The 18,890-nt window shown below is 36.6% G+C and overlaps 1 protein-coding gene across 5 annotated transcripts in view; it reads left to right on the forward strand.

Moving 5' to 3' along the window:
• SLC4A7 (solute carrier family 4 member 7) overlaps positions 1–18,890 on the forward strand; it is a 113,982-nt gene that overhangs the window by 50,561 nt on the left and 44,531 nt on the right. For 3 of the 5 annotated variants that reach the window (XM_049870942.1, XM_049870943.1, XM_049870940.1), the window contains exons 3-8: positions 3,407–3,553; positions 4,163–4,301; positions 4,865–5,025; positions 7,157–7,345; positions 15,471–15,586; positions 17,463–17,620. In XM_049870942.1, the coding sequence (XP_049726899.1) occupies positions 3,407–3,553; positions 4,163–4,301; positions 4,865–5,025; positions 7,157–7,345; positions 15,471–15,586; positions 17,463–17,620 (910 nt within the window). Of the gene's footprint in view, positions 1–3,406; positions 3,554–4,162; positions 4,302–4,864; positions 5,026–7,156; positions 7,346–10,193; positions 10,539–15,470; positions 15,587–17,462; positions 17,621–18,890 lie in introns of all 5 variants that reach the window. The other 2 variants (XM_049870944.1, XM_049870941.1) reach the window with 2 other exon arrangements.

Consider the following 18,890-nt stretch of genomic DNA (forward strand, 5'->3'; position numbering starts at 1 on the left):
AAGGCTGTAGTCTTTGATCTTCATCATTAAGTGCTTTAAGTCCTCTTTGCTTTCAGCAAGCAAGGTTGTGTTATCTGTATAATGCACGTTGTTAATGAATTTTCCTCCAGTCTTGATGCTGCATTCTTCTTTATATAGTCCAGTTTCTCTGATTATTTGCCCAATATACAGATTGAATAAACTTGGTGAAAGAATGCAACCCTGATGCACACCTTTTCTGATTTTAAACCATGCACTATCTCTCTGTTCTGTTTGAACAATTGCCTGTTGAGCTGTGTGCAGGTTCTGCGTGAGCACAATGAAGTGTTCCGGAACTCCAGTTCTTCCCAGTGTTTTTCATAATTTGTTACGATCCACACAGTTGAATGCCTTTGCATAGTCAATAAAACACAGGTAAACATCCTTCTGGTTTTCTCTGCTTTCAACCAAGATCCGTCTGACAGCAGCAGTGGCATCCCTGGTTCCACGTACTCCTCTGAACCTTGCTTGAATTTCTGGCAGTTCCCTGTCAATGTACTGCTGCAACCGTTTTTTAATTCTTTTCAGCAAAATTTTACTTGCATGTGATGTTAATGATATTGTTCCATAATTTCTGCGTTCTGTTGGATCACCTCTCTTTGGAATGGGGACAGATACGAATCTTTTCTAGTCGATTGGCTCGGTAGCCGTCTTCCAAATTTCTTGGCATAGGCGAGTGAGTGCTTCCAGTGTTTTATCTGTTTGTTGCAACATCTCAATGGATATTTCGTCAATTCCTGGAGCCTTGTTCTTTGCCATTGCCTTCAGTGCAGCGTGGACTTCTTCCTTCAGTACCATCGATTCTTGATTATATGCTACCTCCTGACATGGTTGAATGTTGGCCAGTTCTTTTTGGTGCAGTGGCTCTGTGTATTCCTTCCATCTTCTTTTGATGCTTCTTGCATCGTTCAATATTTTGTCCATAGAATCCTTCAATATTGGAACACGAGGCTTGAATGTTTTCTTCAGTTCTTTCAGCTTGAGAAATGTCGAGCATGTTCTTCCCATTTGGTTTTCCAACTCCAGGTCTTTGCACATATCATCATAATACTTTACTTTGTCTTCTCAAGCCACCCTTTGAAATCTTCTCATTATCTCTTTTACTTTATTATTTCTTCCATTCACTTTAGCTACTCTATGTTCAAGAGCAAGTTTCAGAATCTCTCCTGACATCCACTCTGGTCATTTCTTTCTTTCCTGTTTTTTTAATGACCTTTTGCCTTCTTCATATGTGATGTCCTTGATGTCATCCCACAACTTGTCTGGTCTTCAGTCATTACTGTTCATGTGTCAAATCTATTCTCGAGGTGGTCCCTAAATACTGGTTTTGTTATGATTGTTTTTTTACTTATTTTCTGAGGCATAATTCACATAACATAAAATTCACCGTTGTAAAGTGTAATTCAGTGGTGGCACAGTAATAGTTAAGAGCTTAGCTGCTAACCAGAAGGGGAGCAGTTCGAATCCGCCACCCACTCCCTGAAAACCCTATGGAGCCGTTCTGCCCTGACCTATAGGGTCGCTATGAGTCGGAATTGACAGCAGTGGGTTTTGGGGTTTTAAATTATACATCGTCACCACTCTCCAATTCTAGAATATTTCCATCATCACGAAATGAAACCATGTGTCATTGGTTTTTAAAATCTGGGATTCACTGGTAAAATTTCAAGTAACTGAGGTTTGTTAGTTTCTACAGCCCTTCAGTGAGTGCTTGCCCTGTGTCTGGCAGAGTGCCGGGTATGGAGATGTTTAAACAGTAAGTTAGTTGGTTGTGTTTCCATAGGTCTAGCCCTCTTTTGGCTTAAAGGTCATTATTTGCTTTTTTAACTTCAGTATATTGGCAGCTGATTAGTCTTATTAACATGTCAAAAAAGACCAAGAAAGGCCAGTAACTTTTCTAGATTGCAGGAGTCTAAAGAGTTAAATCAGTTAAATCCAGTGCATGAATCTGGATTGTATTCTTGGCTGGGAAGGAAAATTAGCCCTAAATTAGGACATCATTGGGACAGTTGCCAACATTTGTGTATGGAATGTAGATTAGATAATTGTGTCAGTGTTAAATTTACTTACTTCCATTATTGTACTGAATTCGTTAATTACATATACATGGCGAACTATTTAGAGAGAAAGGGGCACGATGTCTACAACTTATTTTCAAATAATTTAAAAAATTTAAAGAGGGAATATAAGACAAATGGGACCAAATATAAACAATGAATATCAGTAAAACATGTAATGACAGTTCTATACTATTTGTGCAACTTGCAAGTTTAATATTGTATTATAAAAATTTATGTAAAAAGAGAAAATGAAGTTAGCCAAATTTTGTTTTGCCAAGTGTCAATGTTTTGTGTTTCACTATATTTGGTCACATTGGTAGGAAATGGAAGAGAGCCGGGGCTGACAGCAGAGAGGTGCTAGCTCTCAAACAGCTTGCTGTGTAATTAGTACATTATATCATATCTGGTATCCTTGGTATGCCGATATGGAAATCATCATCCAATACTGTTCCATGTAAGCTATTGATTCCTTAAACATCTAGTGTGTGATATAGACTATATATGATTTGTTATTTAGCAAGGGTTTACTTAGAGCTTACTCTCTGCTGTGAATAAATTTAGGCCCTAGTAAATGAAGCACTTCGGTTCTAAAAGCTGGCAGCCTAAATCCTGGCATAGTACTGCTAGCTATCTAGTTCCTTGATTCAGTTTCATTTAGTGGGCAAGAGGAAGACTACCTTTCATAACTGTTTTAAAAGAGAGAGTCAGGCTAATGCAACATCACAAGTAGCTTTCTGTGTTCTAAAAGCATGCCTTAGCATTACTATATTGCTTTTTTATCCAGTCTGATAATTTCTATCCTTTAACTGCAGTATTTGAACCATTTACATTTAATGTAGCCCTCAATAATTTGGACCTTGCTGATTGGAGATTTTCAAAACCCTAAAAATATTATTTGTAAATAAATATTTACAAATGTACATTTATGAATATTGATTATCAAGTATTTAGTCACCTTGAAAAATATCTCTTAAGGACCTTTATTGATCAGGGTTGGCCATAAATGCAGATGGAAAATCTTTGTCTGCATAGCGTGGTTTCAAGAGGGTCAAGCAGTTTTTTCTGAAAATATCTTTTTAGAGTTGCAAACTAATGTTTGTATAAGTAACCTTTATATGTAGTATAATTGCCAGCTGGTTGTATTAGCTCTTGGCAAGACATTCTATGTAGTACCTTGCAGAATAAGACAAGTAAAAGGAACTAGCTATTGTTAATTGCATGAATTTATAGTAATTCTTTCTTATCAAAGTGAATTTTGTTACTTTTTTGTACATATCACTTTTTTCCCCTTTTGGGAAGTCAGTAATAGTATCTGAACCTTTTAATAGGTCATCGAGCTGTATATATTGGCGTTCACGTTCCTTTTAGTAGAGAGAGTCGTCGGCGTCACAGGCATCGTGGACACAAGCATCACCACCGTAGAAGAAAAGATAAGGAATCAGATAAAGAGGATGGGCGGGAATCCCCATCTTACGGTAAGAGAAAGAAAGCAGGACCTCTCCATTGATGGCGTAAGATTTTCTGGATAGGATTTTATTTCTTATCAAAAGTTTCCGTTTTAAATGGTATGTCTGCAGTAATTTGGCCACATTGTATACATTGGAGTAAGAATACTGATTGCATTAAGAATGTTTTGATTTTAAGAAAGAAAAATTAAGACCTACTTGGGATAAGTGAAAAAAATAAAGAGCTTTGTTTTCTGCATTCCATTCCAGCCTTGGAATTGGCAAAGCTGGATCTTGGTACTTTATCTCCAGCTTAAGAAGGTTGCCTTTCTCTATCAAATCTTATTACTTGTATTTGCAGTGAGCAGACATCTGGAATCCTCAGGCTTCTGGAATGGATTGCGGTTGTTTTCCTTTTGAAGCCATACTTTTTGACCAGAAAGATTTATCTGCTGTGCTGGTTCAGTTGGTTATCATTGCTTCCTGGATTATAATATTTTCATCATAATTAAAAGCAAAGAGGCTTCATGGAACATACTTATTTATAATGAAAATGTTTGACTTTCAAAACTGTGAATTTACCTTTGAATGGACTGATAAAAAATTTTGAGTGTGTGTTTAAATTCTAATTTTGTCCAGACACACCCTCCCAGAGAGTCCAGTTTATCCTTGGTACTGAAGACGACGATGAAGAACACATTCCCCATGATCTCTTCACGGAAATGGATGAGCTGTGTTACAGAGATGGAGAAGACTATGAGTGGAAAGAAACCGCCCGGTAGTGTTTCCGACCCCCATTTTCCAGTTGGCTTGACTCGATTTCTGGTTGTAATGAGAATAATTAAATTGGTACTGTGAGGTAGCCAGTGCTTTAAGATAACGAGCAGGGAATGTCTTTGTCAACTTCTGGAAATCTTCTCTTAAATTTTTCTCTCTGTCCTCAAAAGTTATTTCCTTAGATAACCCCTCAATGAAACAAAAAAGGAATTATGTTGTTATAGATTTTAATAATAAGTGTTTAAAGAAACAAATTTGAAAAATCCTAAATCTTGCGTATTACAAGTTTAAAAGAGGATTAGAAGTGGAAACTATTAAATACCGTAGTTTGCTTTTGGAGTCTTATAATTGTGATAGCTAGAATAGAAAGAGGAACTACAAGGAAACTGATGACTATAAATATTGAGGCCATTACCCTAATTTGTAAAAATGTGTAACCAAAATTTTGTTTTGGTGGTGGTTATCTTTGTTTCTTTTTAAAACAACAAGTTTATGTTTATCATATTAAAAAAAAAAAATTGAACATTATTTATAAAATATTTTTATATATTATACATTTTTCAGGTGGCTGAAATTTGAAGAGGATGTTGAAGATGGAGGTGACCGGTGGAGTAAGCCTTATGTGGCAACTCTATCTTTGCACAGTCTTTTTGAACTAAGGAGTTGCATCCTCAATGGAACAGTCATGCTGGATATGAGAGCAAGCACTCTAGATGAAATAGCAGGTTTTCACAAATTATTATTTTTTTTATATTTGTTTACTGAAATAAGTATTTAAGTAAGGAAAATAGAATTTTAGATCATTCATTTAATAACTACATGTTGAAATTCTATTTTGTGCAGAGCTGTTTGAGGAATAGACCTAAGTAAGGTAGACTTTGGTGTTGATATGCTTGGAGTCCAGTAGGTTCAGTTAGACATAGCTATAATATCAAGGAGAAAGTGATTAGTGCCATAAGCAAGATAAGGAGTTTTCAGTACTCTGGAAAGAGTTTTTGGTTTCTTCATGTTTTGAACCAAGGTATCTGGGGAAGATTCATGGAGGAACTAAATTGTACAACTTCTTCATAGAATTTGGACACAGGAGCACTGAGTGGTGTAAGAGAAAAAGTATTCTAAGGAAGGAGAAGAGCAGGAAGAAAAGTGCCTGAGTGTATCGGGTACTTGACCAGGAGTAGGAAGAAATATATCAGAAACATAGGTTAGAGATAGATTGTGAGTAGCCTTGAATTACTGGGTTAAGATGTGAGACTTTATTTGGTAGGTGTTTCAGTTCTCTTGATGGTTTTTAAGTTGGGGAATAGTGTGTGATCTGAGGTGTACTTTTGGGAAAGCAATCTGGCTGCAATATATAAGGTGGCTTTGGATTAAAAACAGGTTAGAAGCAAGTAAGCCAGTTATTTTCATGAAATAGTCTAAGCAAGAGATGATGACCTCCTGAACGGTGGTAGGCGGTGGAATTGATGGAGAGACAGATTTGGAGGATACTGTGTAGAAGGAGCCCTGGTGGCACAGGGGCAAATGACTCGGCTGCTAACTGAAAGGTTGCAGGTTTGAACTCACCAGCCTCTCCTCAGGAGAAAGATGGGGCATTCTATTTCCATAAATATTTACAGCCTTGGAAACTGTATGGGGCAATTCTACTCTGTCCTGTAGGGTTGCTGTGAGCCAGAATTAACTTGACAGCAATGGGTTTGATTTGGTTTCGTGGAGGTAGAAAGTCCCTGGGTGGTGCAAATGTTAAAGACTTGGCTACTAATTGAAAGGCTGACAGTTCGAATCCACCATGAGGTGCCTTGGAAGAAAGGACTGGTGATCTTCTGAAAAATTAGCCATTGAAAACCCTGTGAAGCACAGTTCTACGCTGAAATACACAGGGTTGCCAGGAGTCAGAATTGACTTGATGGCAACTGGTCGTGGAGGTAAAAAGTGGAAGTAAACAGGATATTAATTTCAATGGTAATGAATTGGATAATGTGACTGCCATTACAGATTGCACCCAGGGAAAAAGAAAAAAGCCTATAGTGTTTGATCATCAGGAAAAGTGTAAATGTATTAGAATTTCTCAGGCTGGAAATACTTCAGTATTATCAGATTGAGTTGACCACTTGCTGCGAATCTTCATTGCCAGAGACCTTACTTCTTGTCTTATATGAATCACTGAAAAATTGAGTGAGGGTTAGGAGTACTGAATGTGGTCCTCTGGGTCTTCAGCTCTGCAGTTACCATATAATGTGGTACTTGTAGTGAACGCCCTGTAATCCAGCGCTCTCTTGGTGGCTCCTGTAGTCATTCTGCAAACGCTAGCTCCCCTGCTAGGTTCGTCTCTCCGGTTTTCTTTCAGAGTAATCTTGTCATGCTTTGAAAGCTTGGCTTTTTATCTCAAGTTAATGCCAGTGTTTAAAAATACTTCTGCATGTTTTATAAATTAAAAATCGTCCACTCGTCACAGTAATGTATGAAATGTCATTGTCATCAGTCTCCCCGCCTCCCACACCCTCCTCTTGCCTGATGGATTCATCTTCCTAGAACTTATTACCACATGCTGTTTTATCTGTTTGTTCCTTGATTTTTCTGCCTCTGGGAGAATGGGAGAAGAAACTTGATCCGCTTTGTTAACTGCTGTATTCTCAACAGGTAGAGAATGCTCGGTGAAGAGTTAGTGATTGAATGAATGAACGAGTCTCGGTGGTCGTCTACTAAGACAGTTTTGGGGGAAATTTAATTTAATCCTTTCTTTCCAGAGCTATTTAGGGGTCTAACTTTTGTTGTGAAGTTTGATTTGCGTTTGTCTTACAGTCATATGAGTGCGGGTGTCTATAATAACAGTAACTGTTACTTTCTTTCTTTGAGTAGATATGGTATTGGACAACATGATAGCCTCTGGCCAATTAGATGAGTCCATAAGAGAGAATGTCAGAGAAGCCCTTCTGAAGAGGCATCATCATCAGAACGAGAAAAGATTCACCAGTCGGATTCCCCTCGTTCGGTCTTTTGCAGATATAGGCAAGAAACATTCTGACCCTCACTTACTTGAAAAGAATGGTGAGATAAGTTGTGGCATCCAATTTTTGCTAACACTTCTTACTCTAACAGCTTTTCTAGTCGGTTTCAGTTCACATTTGGGAAAGGAAAAATATTACTTCCAGATAATTACATACGTATTTTTACGCAGATAACACACATTTTCGTCTTCTACATTTGCTTGCCAACTGTGCCCTCCCCTGTGAGGTATTTTCATAAGCGTGCTATGCTAATTTTTTTTTTTTTTTTTTAACAGCAACCTGTAAAAAAGATTGGCATAGCAGCACTGATGGAAATACTTCATGGGGGGAGGGGGCAATTGGCAAACAAATGTAGAAGGTGCATGTTATTTGTGTAAAAACACGGTAGGTCACTTTATAACCTTATTTTGTTTTTTGTAATATTGTTATTTGTGCCTTTAAAATTTCTCAAATGTCTTTGTAACATAACATTTATGGAAATTATTTAGATAAAACTAAACATTCACTCTGCTAAAATGACACAAATTAATTTTTATTTAAATATTGGTAATACTGAAGTTCTGTCACTATATACCTAACCCTGAATTACATCTCATTCCTTCTTTTTTGTTTCTGTTCAGGATTTCTTGAGTAAGGTTGATTCAATAGGCATAAATTAAAAATCTATAATTTCAGTGTTGGGTTTGAAACTTTATACCTAAATTAGATTTTTCTCTGTTGATTTGTCTCCTGAATATATTTTATTTCTTGTTTGTAAGCTAGTTTTTCGGTTAATTTGTTGCCCTCTATTTTTTTTATTATTATATTCATACATAGGAAACCCTGGTGGTGTAGTGGTTAAGTGCTACAGCTGCGAACCAAAGGGTTGACAGTTCAAATCTGCCAGGCGCTCTTTGGAAACTCTATGGGGCAGTTCTACTCTGTCCTATAGGGTCACTATGAGTCGGAATTGACTCGACGGCACTGGGTTTGTTTTTTTTTTTGTTATTCACACATAACGCACTACCGTGGAGTATAGAGGATTTTTTTTTTGTTGTTGTTATTCATACATAGAGAATTTAGGCAGGGTTTTAGGAATAGTTTTTGTTATTTCTGTTCTTATACTAGAGGTGACCTAGTGATCCTAGCAATCTAGGCGATCTTCTAGTTGCTGACTGAGAAAGGCTAAGACCCAGGTCCACATACTCTAGCTTTCCACTCTCATTCAGAGGTTAGTGGTGGGGCAGGTGGGGCAGAAGGAGACAGAGTTTTTATAGCCACTCAGCCTCTTTCACTGCCTTAAGATTGGCACACCTGGAGGTTTTGCCTTTATTTTCCTCTTTCTCAAGCAGAGAGAGACATCACTGAGGGTTTGATTTTGGCTGTCAGGGAGCTGTGATGACAGTGAACCTGGAAAACCCAGGTGCAATGGCTTAGAGTAGCTTATGAGCCATTATTGCCCTGCCATTACCTGATCCTTAGTGAAGGGGACTAGAGTATGGGGCACAAAGCCTTTATGCTTACCTTTTCTGCTCCTGAAAGACTGGTTTAGCTTTTAAGTGTTCTGCAGGTAAACAAGCCATAGGTGATAAGTTGGCCCAGACATATCAGTTACTGTATACAGTTCACAGCCATCTTTTACCACTCAGCATAAGATGCTTTTATGTCCATTTGCCTCGGAGCATTTGACCCTTAGAAGACTCTTTTTAATCTGTCTGAAATGATGCCTTCGTATATTTAACTTCTCTTAAGGACCTAAGTTCAATTTATGTGCCACGTTTTACTTCTCTTTTTCATTTGTCATTTATTTTATATTCTTCAGTGAAATGAATTCATTAACCCAGAGGACCCTGTTAAATCTCCATCCCACGTGTATGGTGATTATTCCCCAATTGTAATTTAGTTCCTTTTAGTCTCAGGGCAATGGCTTTTTTCTTTAAATGCTATCTTAACATAGGCATTCTGTTATTTTGTTGTTAAGGATATTATAATTTAAGGAGTGGTGGCACAATGGTTAAGCATTCCTGCTGCTAACCGAAATGGTGGCAGTTCGAACCCACCAGCTGTTCTGTGGGAGAAAGGACCTGGCGATCTGTTCCCATAAAGATTACAGCCTAGGAAACCCGACGAGACAGTTCTATTTGGTCTTATCTAGTTCAATTAAATATTGTATGTATATGGTTAAATTTATTTGTTGTGTTAGAAATGAGAACCATGCTTTGAGTCCCTTATTAATAAATAGCAATCTCAAGAATTTACGTCCTTTAAAATTGACATTGTTTCCTTCTGGAAAAAATAGTAAATTTGATAACTTGTCCTATGTTTTTTTTTTTTTAACTTGGGAGCATTACCGATAGATGGTGCCCTATTGACGTAATGTTGTAAACATTTGAGTAGTTTTTAAGTTAGAAACTACTAGGTAATGTTAACGTGGACTTTTCTTGTGAGATAATTATAGCTGTTGGGTACAATGTAGGAAAAATATGCTGAATATAAGCTGTCAGTGCTGGTAAGTGTTGGTTTGGGTTGTATTAAATTATTTTGTTATATTCTCATTTGCTACTTATCACGTATTTAAGCAGCAACTTTGCGTTGATATTATCCTTTTCAAAAAGCAACAGTTTTACTCATCCTAATTTCTAACAGAATATTGATTCCCCCCTCCCCCGTCTATCATTAACGTTTTTCTTTTTTTGGATACACCTTCAGGGAACTAATAACAGTTTAATCAACTTTTGTGACTTTCTAACTTTTGAATACTTGATTGTCATGCTAACCTTCACAGCATGAATTTGGAATTTTTTTGGCCCTTAAAGCATGCAGTTTACAGTGTGAATTGATCTTTTGTGTCTCTGTTTGCCTTCTGCAGTGAACTTCATTGTTTTTTTCATTTATTTGTTTTATCTCAGGGGAAGGCCTTTCAGCCTCCCGCCACTCTTTGCGAACAGGTCTGTCTGCCTCAAACCTTTCATTGAGAGGAGAATCGCCTTTATCTCTTCTTCTCAGTCATCTTCTCCCTGCTTCAAGAGCTGGAACCCCAGTACCCACCCCTCAAAACAGTCCTCCTTCCAGCCCTAGCATCGGTCGCCTGACCTCCAGAAGCTCCCGGCAGAGTCAGCTTCAGGCCCCAGAACTGCTGGTTTCACCTGCCAGTGTTGCTATTCCCACTGTAGTAATTCATCCGCCCGAGGAAGACTTAGAAGCGCCGGAAGGCCAGGAGCAGAAGAATGAGGAAAATGTTGACCTAACTCCAGGCAACTATCCCAAACCCTCCATGTGTGGTGCTTTCTGCTCGGAATCACTTGCACTCGGAATGCCTCTCAGCACATAGCTTGAGCAGCCTATGTGGATCATGCTTACAATTTATTTTGACTTCTGCATGCTTCTTTCTTTATAGTGTGTTAGAGAGAAGAATAGAATTATTGAAACAATTTAGATTATAAAAAAGATGACACATAACTTAAGCCCTGTCAACGTTTTTTACTGAGATTTTGGATGTCAAGGCATTTGAATGGTACAGAAGAATGTAGAAACTTTTATTATTACTGTTTAATTTGCTAGGATTTTTAAAATGGTGGCTTTTATTCTTGTGTAGTTGATTGATCAGGTGACTAAACACATATTGTACATAAATTATAATGAGATGATACACCCTTTATCTGTTCGGTGCTTTTCTGCAAAGAATGAAGTACAGTTTAGTCTTCCTAGTGAAGATACGGTTGAATATGCTTTTTCTCATTTTTGCGTCCTAGAAGGTTAAGATTCTCCGATGATTGCCTGGAATCATTATTTCAAGACTAGTATTAGATTTTGGGATAGACTTCAGTTATCTTTTATTTAGTGCTGTACCTATCTTTAATCCAAATTTTGCCTTCAAATTTTCAGGAACAGTTCCTGTAGTGGCTAGGATATATTTTTGATTTTTTGTGTGAATTAGAAAAATTATTTCCTAGTGGATAAAAGACTTATAACTCATTTTATTTAAGGGCTATAAATTATGATACTTTTAAAAAATATTAATTGTATGTGCATTTACACTTATACCTTCCCACTGACTTCACCTAGGGAAAAAATGCTGTTTTAAGGACTGTTTCTTACTCATATTTTAGTTAAGCATCAATGTGTGAAATACACTAATGCTAACTAGTGGTTTTATCCTACTTTTCCATAATAATGATAAATATCTAACACTTCACTGGTAGCTTACAGTTATTAAAGTAGCCTATTTATGTTTATAAAAATTTGTGTAAGTTAGGGGAATACACCCATTTTCAGAAATGCAGACTTAGAAAAGATAACTAACTTTCCATGGATCATATAATTAGTAATTGACAGCTGGAATCCTCTGACTACAACTCCTTGCATTCCTACAACCACATGGCAGACCATTCTGTCTCTGTCTTTCTCTATTGGCTTTAGCCCAGCACGTCAAATACATTTATTTAATCAAAGCACGTTGAAGTTGCCAAAAGAGGACATGCTTTTAGAAGTGTAAATGAAAGCCTTGTGGCTAAAACATTGCAACATTAATTATGATCAGAGTTATAGTTACCATTGTTTTATACTTTGTTCCGGACTCAGTGGTGTGTGCTTTGCGTATATCCTATCTCTGATTCTTATGACAATGCAGTGAAGTTGGTTGTCCCTGTTTTACGCATGAAGCAGACTAAGGCTTAGTGGAGGTGATAAATCACCGTGTAAATGACCAGCAGGGATTTGAACTCAGGCCGACCTACAACAAAATCTATAACATTTCATTGTGAATCTTATTGGTTCACATACACAAAAATTACATAATAATGAGGGTAACTGAATAAAAGGAGAAAAAAATACTTAGAAATAATCAGCACTCTTAATTAAAAAGACAACAAAATTCACCATTTTTCACAGAACAAAAATAATTTTAGAGTTACTTCCTTGTATCTGCTTTTACCTAAATCATGTTGATGAGCAACACTGAATTTTTTTTGTTGTATCTACTGTGAGTCAGAATCGACTCAACGGCAGTGGGTTTGGTTTTTTTTTTTTTTTTTGATGCTGTTAGTAAGAAGAGACAGTAAATTTTATATAGGAAGGATTGGGCTTATTAGCTCACATTGGCTTGCAGGCCATGTTGTTAAGAGATAAAAGGAGCAATGAGCTGAGAATTGAGGAATGCAAGGTTGTTTTTTTCCTCTGTGGAAGTATGCCAGGAGATATATCAGCCCTTTTGAAGAAAAGAAAATGGAGGGAAGAGGGAATTTCTAAAGATAAGAAAAAGGCCGTAATTATTGTTTGAGAAGCCATCTATAGCAGATGTTTAATTACTAAAGAAAAATAAGTAGGGGCACCTATGTATTTTCTTTTTAGTTATCTATGGTGGTTTTGGCACCTAGAAACTTTAGTTGAGTTGCCTTGACATCTAATGTTACGTTATGAGAGGAAGATGGCCCCAGCATCATTTTGGAGAGAATAATGTCATAGATTTTTGTGTCATGGGGTCGTGATCTGTGCACACCCATTTAAAAAAAAAAAAAAAAAGCATTTCCCATTAGTTATTCTTTGGAGGATAATTATATGTAAAGAGGTGAAGTCATTTTTAGTATTCATAACTCTTTTTTTTCTTCTGACTCAATGTCTTTCAATCTCAGCACTATTGATATTTGGGGCCAGATAATTTTTTTGTACGTCGTAGGATGTTTATAGCAGCATCCCTGGTCTCTACCTACTCGGCTAGTGACACCACCAGTCGTGGTAACCAAAAAGTTTTGCAGACATTGCCAAATGTCCCCTGGGGGCAAGATTACCCCCCTTGAGAACCGCTGCTCTGACTACTTCTAATGTCACTTTTAATGACAGAAGACTCGATGTCTTTGATTTATCTTTAGTTAAAAAAAAAAAAAACAAAACCAAACTCATTGCTGTCAAGTCGATTCCGACTCATTGCGACTCAGTATAGATTTGCTATTTGACTTGAGAAAAAAAATGTAAATGCAAAGTAGAAGTTTTACCAGAGTATGATTTTTTCAGCCCTATTATTGATTTTATACATATACATGTACTCATGTAGGTTTTTTAAATATTTTATTGAGTTTTTGATGAAAGTTTATATAGCCAATTAGGTTTCTGTTTAACAGTTTCTATACATGTTGTTCAGTGACAATTGATTACATTTTCCACATTATGTCAGCATTCTCATTATTTCCCTTCTGGCCGTTCCATTTCCATTATTCTTGTTTCCCTGCCTCCCCACCCCCTGACCTTCTTATCTTTGCTTTAGGGTAAATGCTGACCGTTTGGCCTCAGATAGATGATTTTTTTCCCCCACGTATATTTTTCTTAAAGTACAGAAATTTAATCCTTTTCTGTCATCTATGGTAATGATAGCATTGTTATTATTATTTTTGGTAGTTCGCTTATTTAATTCCTGAGTCTCAGGAGTTTATTCTAGGAGCAGAGAGACTTGCTTTATTGATGGAGAAAAAGCTTTCACTCAGCAGAGGGTGGGGAGGGTTATACGGAAAGGGTAGTGGTAGAAACTCTAGCATGTACCCGGTGTGCCAACTTTGAAAAAGGGACGGATTCCGGATGATCAAGTTAGCTGAGTGACGTTAGATGATAGCTCCTAGGTTTGTCGGTTTTGAGTTCCTCATAAGTTCTTCTTCCCATTCCTTTTGAATCCTCGCTTTCCCCCACAGCCTTCTCCTCATTCTGTTCTTCCTCCTAAAATGAGGTAGTTGTGGCTTTTCTGGAAAACTATACATTATGTATTCTTTTGATGATACCTCTACAGGTTGACTGTCACTAGGCCCTTGGCAGCGCTCTCCATTGTCCTTGTTGTATTTGGGTAGGAGGAGGGGCAAGCCACCAAAAAATACTGGTTCATTCTTTTTCTCCCTCCTGGGGTTTTTTTTTTTTTTTTTTTTTGGAGGGGCAGGTGTTTTAATGAAGGAAGAGGCTCAATTCTGGAAGTTTAGGGACCAGGATCAAAGAAGAAAGATCTTAGTAACTTTTCGGTGCTAGGCTAAAATTGTTTAAAATTGTACAGTTGTTACATATAAGTTTTAGGAAATAGCTTTTATTTCAGAATTGTTTCACTTTTCCAGAGAAGGAGTACCTAGCTAAGTAGATTTCAGATGCTCTTTATACTGGGAGTTTTGGGTCACAGTGACAACCTGATTGAAGTGAATATCAAAGTCAGAAGCCTGCCTTCTGTTACTGAGTTTTACTATAAACCCTGTTGACTTTTTTCAATTTTCATTAGTTGCAGTGTGTTCTTTTCTACAAAAAAACAAAAAACTGTCTCTTAGATGGATCCATGTGTATCTGATATACTTAAAATTTTGGAACTTGACCACATCATGTAGGATCCAATCACAGAGTTGAAGTGATTTATGTGGGTCACTAGCTTGTAGTGATGAGTCTTCTAAGGCTTTAACATATATAGCTATCATTTCTAATCCAAGCAAGTTTATTTTATAGCTTTATCTGAATCTCAGAGGTTGAGTGAGTTACTTAAGGTCACATAGCTGCACAGTGGCAGAGAGTGGGTATTTCAGTGCAGATCTGATTATAAAACCCGTATTCTGCACTTATATTGTGAAAACGTTTACTATTGTGTTCTAAAGTTGCATTTCTTCAGAATGATGGCAGTAGAGAGCATAGTGAATACCCAAGGAAAATGAAAATTCTTGAGGAAACTATTATGAATACAGAAGATTATGATAGATTCATAGACAGCCTATGTATAGGTGGTGTCACTGTTAAATTTTCTGAGTTACCTGTAGGTTTGGTCAGAGAATTCGTATCAGTTTTTGTGTGAGCACGCTGAGTGTGGTTAGGCGTCATTATGCTCTATGCAATTCACTGGTATGTCAGAGCGACTGAAAGTCTGTATTCCCATGGGATTAGCAGTGGTATTCAGACTTAAGTCTTCTATCTTCTGTGGTTTCTCACCTACTCACTTTCTTTTTGCAAGTGGCCACCATTTTTGTAAATTCCGGTTATATTATTTCAAATATTAAAATGTATGGCTTTATTATTACTTAAAATGTGACTCTGGTTTTGCTGGTACGATACTAACACCTGGCACTCGTTTTATCTTGCACATTTGCCTTTACACCATCCCCTTCAGGATATGGGCAGAATCAAGTGACAAAGTGCATTTTCTTCTTTCTAACTGGGGATTTATTTGTTCTTAAATATAGGTGTTTTGGCCTCTCCACAGTCTGCACCTGGAAACTTGGACAATAGTAAAAGTGGAGAAATTAAAGGTAATGGAACTGGAGGAAGCAGAGAAAATAGTACTGTTGACTTCAGCAAGGTAATTCTGTCATTATACATTTTCATAGTCACTCAGAAAAGAACATCACAATGTGGCTTTATTAACCTTGGTTATTTTTAATACTTTTTTTTTTAATAGACTGGTGCTTTCAAACCTTACCAATGCATGTGATAATTTAAGGTCAGAAAATGTGAGAACGGTTATAGTTGACCTCAGAGCACTTGAATAACTTTACATGCTTCCAAGTTTTAGGAATTCTGGCAGATAATCTGTGAGTGATACGGTATTTCCGTCTATACCTACCCATAGATGTCGGGAAACCTCAGCACTTCTTGAACTGCAGTGATGTGTTCTGGAGCTACCACCACTAGAAAGATTAATTCTGGGGGTGATGCTACGGCCCAAGCCATGTGCCTTTCCTGGGCTGTAACGCCATCCCAGAATTACTGTCTCGTGGTGTCAGTACTTTCTGGAATGTCACTGGGAAGCATATCGGCGCTTCCCCATGGGTAGGTAAAGGCATGGACTTAAAAAACTCAGCTATCTCAGCTTGGAGTTTCTATTTTGATAGATGAGTATTTAGGTGAAATAGGAAAAAAAGAAAAAAAAATCTTAAAATTACAATTGACTTTTAAGGTGTGTTTTATAATACTACCTAGGAATAATTGATTCTCTGTGACCATTTTAATGTTTTGATAGTATTAATTTGCCACAGCATACTTCAATATTTTTTGCATCCAGTGTAAAACTTTAAAAAATGTGATTCTTTCAATCAAGATTCAGTTCTCTTTAATCTTTTGTTCTGTGATGCAAAGCCCATAAGTCACATTTTATAGAAAGGGAGTTTAAGTGATGACTTGAACTTCATATTCCAAAATGATAGGAAGCCTTGCTATAAGGGGCATTGGCTGTGCAGAATGGCTGTTGTACTTTGAATTCTATTGTTTTAACTTGATGCCCCTGTTATTTCAGATGAGTGAAGTGTTCAGTAACTAAGTTGCAATTTAGTTTTGTTAAACGTTAATATGATTTACATGCTGGTGCTCCTCTAGGCATGGCAGTTGCCGTTTACTTTTGTTCCTCTGTCACAGTTTTACTTTTTTTCACTTGGCCTATCCTTGTGTACACCTCCTTGTCTCCTGTTGGGCAGGAGCCTGCCTCCTGGCACTGTAGTTGTGGCACACTGGGTGTGGGACTCAAGAGGCCCGCCGTAAGTGCTGGTTTTATTTTTAATAGCTAGCCCTGTAAGTGGTTGTTCAGTGACGTGCTTGAAACTTTATATAAATGAAGAAGTTCCCATATTTCGGCATCATGTTTGTAATCTTCTCTTTGTAATTATACACAGACAACTCAATTTTATTATCTAGTCTTACGAGTAAGGGCTATTGATTTTTAGTTTGAAATAAAAATGTTTTTGACTTAACAGAAGTACTGGGCATTACCTAGAGATCTCTTAAAAAGGGGGCTTATAGAAATACGTAAAACATAAAGGGACTGATTCAGCTCTAAGGTTGAACAATAGATAATTGCGAAATGGATCGTTTTTAGCACTGTGTATAATTTCATGAACCGTTGTTAGTTTGTGACTATATTTTTTGTCCTTAATAGTTTTTAATGAATAGTGCTGTATTCATTGATAATTTTCTCTAGCGTGTATGTTTGATGATGTCTGAAGTAGTAAATAGTATCACAGTTAAAAGAGTTGAAGTGTTGTTTGATAGCTGTGTTTTGCTTGTGTTTTTGTATTTGTCTACCCTATTTTTTATATTTGTGAAAATTGTAGTATCTATAGATCCATTAAGTCACAAGTTTTGCTTAGCAAGTACTTCTAAAAACATTTTTCTTTCCCATATGCCTCAAAAATAATATGAATACTATGAAAAATGTATTTTTAGTTTTATTTATTTGTCAATAGGTTGACATGAATTTCATGAGAAAAATCCCCACGGGAGCAGAGGCATCCAATGTTCTGGTGGGAGAAGTCGACTTTTTGGAAAGACCTATAATTGCGTTTGTGAGACTGGCTCCTGCTGTCCTTCTCTCGGGGCTGACTGAGGTCCCTGTCCCTACGAGGTGAAGAGTCATTTCCAATGAACATTCTATCAGCATGTCCAAAGCCTAAAATTTTTGTCAGTTGAACCAGCCTGTTGTTTGATATGATGAAAGCTCATTTTAGTAGTTGATATTCAGCCATTGCACCAAATGCTTTGAGTATTAGAACATAAAACATTTGTGTGTTTTTCCTGGAAATGAAAAAATACTTTGCATTTGTACTTTTATAAGAAGTTTGGTGTCTTAGGAGCTTTGGTTTAAAAAACAATTCATCATTTAAAATATATATATAATGTTCTGTGGAGACACTGGAGTCAGAGAGAATGGATTTGAATCCTGGCTGTGCCTCCCCCTAACTTTTTTTGGCAGTGGGTTGGTGGGGGGGCGTTAAGCCTTACTTAAATTTTCTAAGATTCGTTTGGAAAGTGAGGATAATAATACCTTGTAGTGTTGTTTAAATGTAATGATGCCTCTGACTTGGGCAAACTGCTTTTTCAGGCATGACCTAATAAATCTTCTGTGCAGTATACAATAGAAGCAAAAATTAAAAATAAGCCGTAAGAATCATTAACAGGTTGTGTTATAAAAGATAATGGGTTTTGTTAGCTATTGACTGTATAAATGTAATTTTAAGTGAGAGTAATTTTTAGATTATTTTCTTATTTTTTCATAGTATAAGAAAATATGAAGAAGTAACAGGAGCTTGGTGGAAATGTATTTGCTTATTTTTAAGATGCTTTATTTATTTATTTATTTATTTTACTCAGTTGAATTAATGGTATAATATTAAATGAGGAAAGTAATTCCATAGATTCATATACTATAAAGTAGGAAGATGTAAATATAATATAAAAAAATACTTCTAGTTTGGATGTGTGAATATTAATATTTTACTGTACTATTAACAAGGCTATAAGTAGGAACTTATATGCATTTTGTTTAGCCATTAGAATACTGTGAAGTGTGATGTTATATTTGGTATTGTAAATAAAATTCCTCTTCCTTCCAAAGGAATTAGTTGCCAAAAATCCTATATTTACCACATTAGAGGTGTTACCCAGAACTATAAGGAATCATGGTTTTTTGTGTACAGTCTTGGCTATTTTATTTAGCAAACCTGGCTTTCAAGTACTTTAATGAGATTGTTACTCAGTTTTTTTTACTAATTGACTTGTCAGTACAGACTGGATTTATTTGTTTACTTTAATCCCAAAGAATACAGAAAATGGGAACTTTTAATGTAAAATATTCAATTCCTTAATTGCTGCTTTACCCTTAGGAAGATGGGAAG

This window comes from Elephas maximus, chromosome 27, assembly GCF_024166365.1.
Source record: "Elephas maximus indicus isolate mEleMax1 chromosome 27, mEleMax1 primary haplotype, whole genome shotgun sequence".
NCBI classification, from domain to species: Eukaryota; Metazoa; Chordata; class Mammalia; order Proboscidea; family Elephantidae; genus Elephas; species Elephas maximus.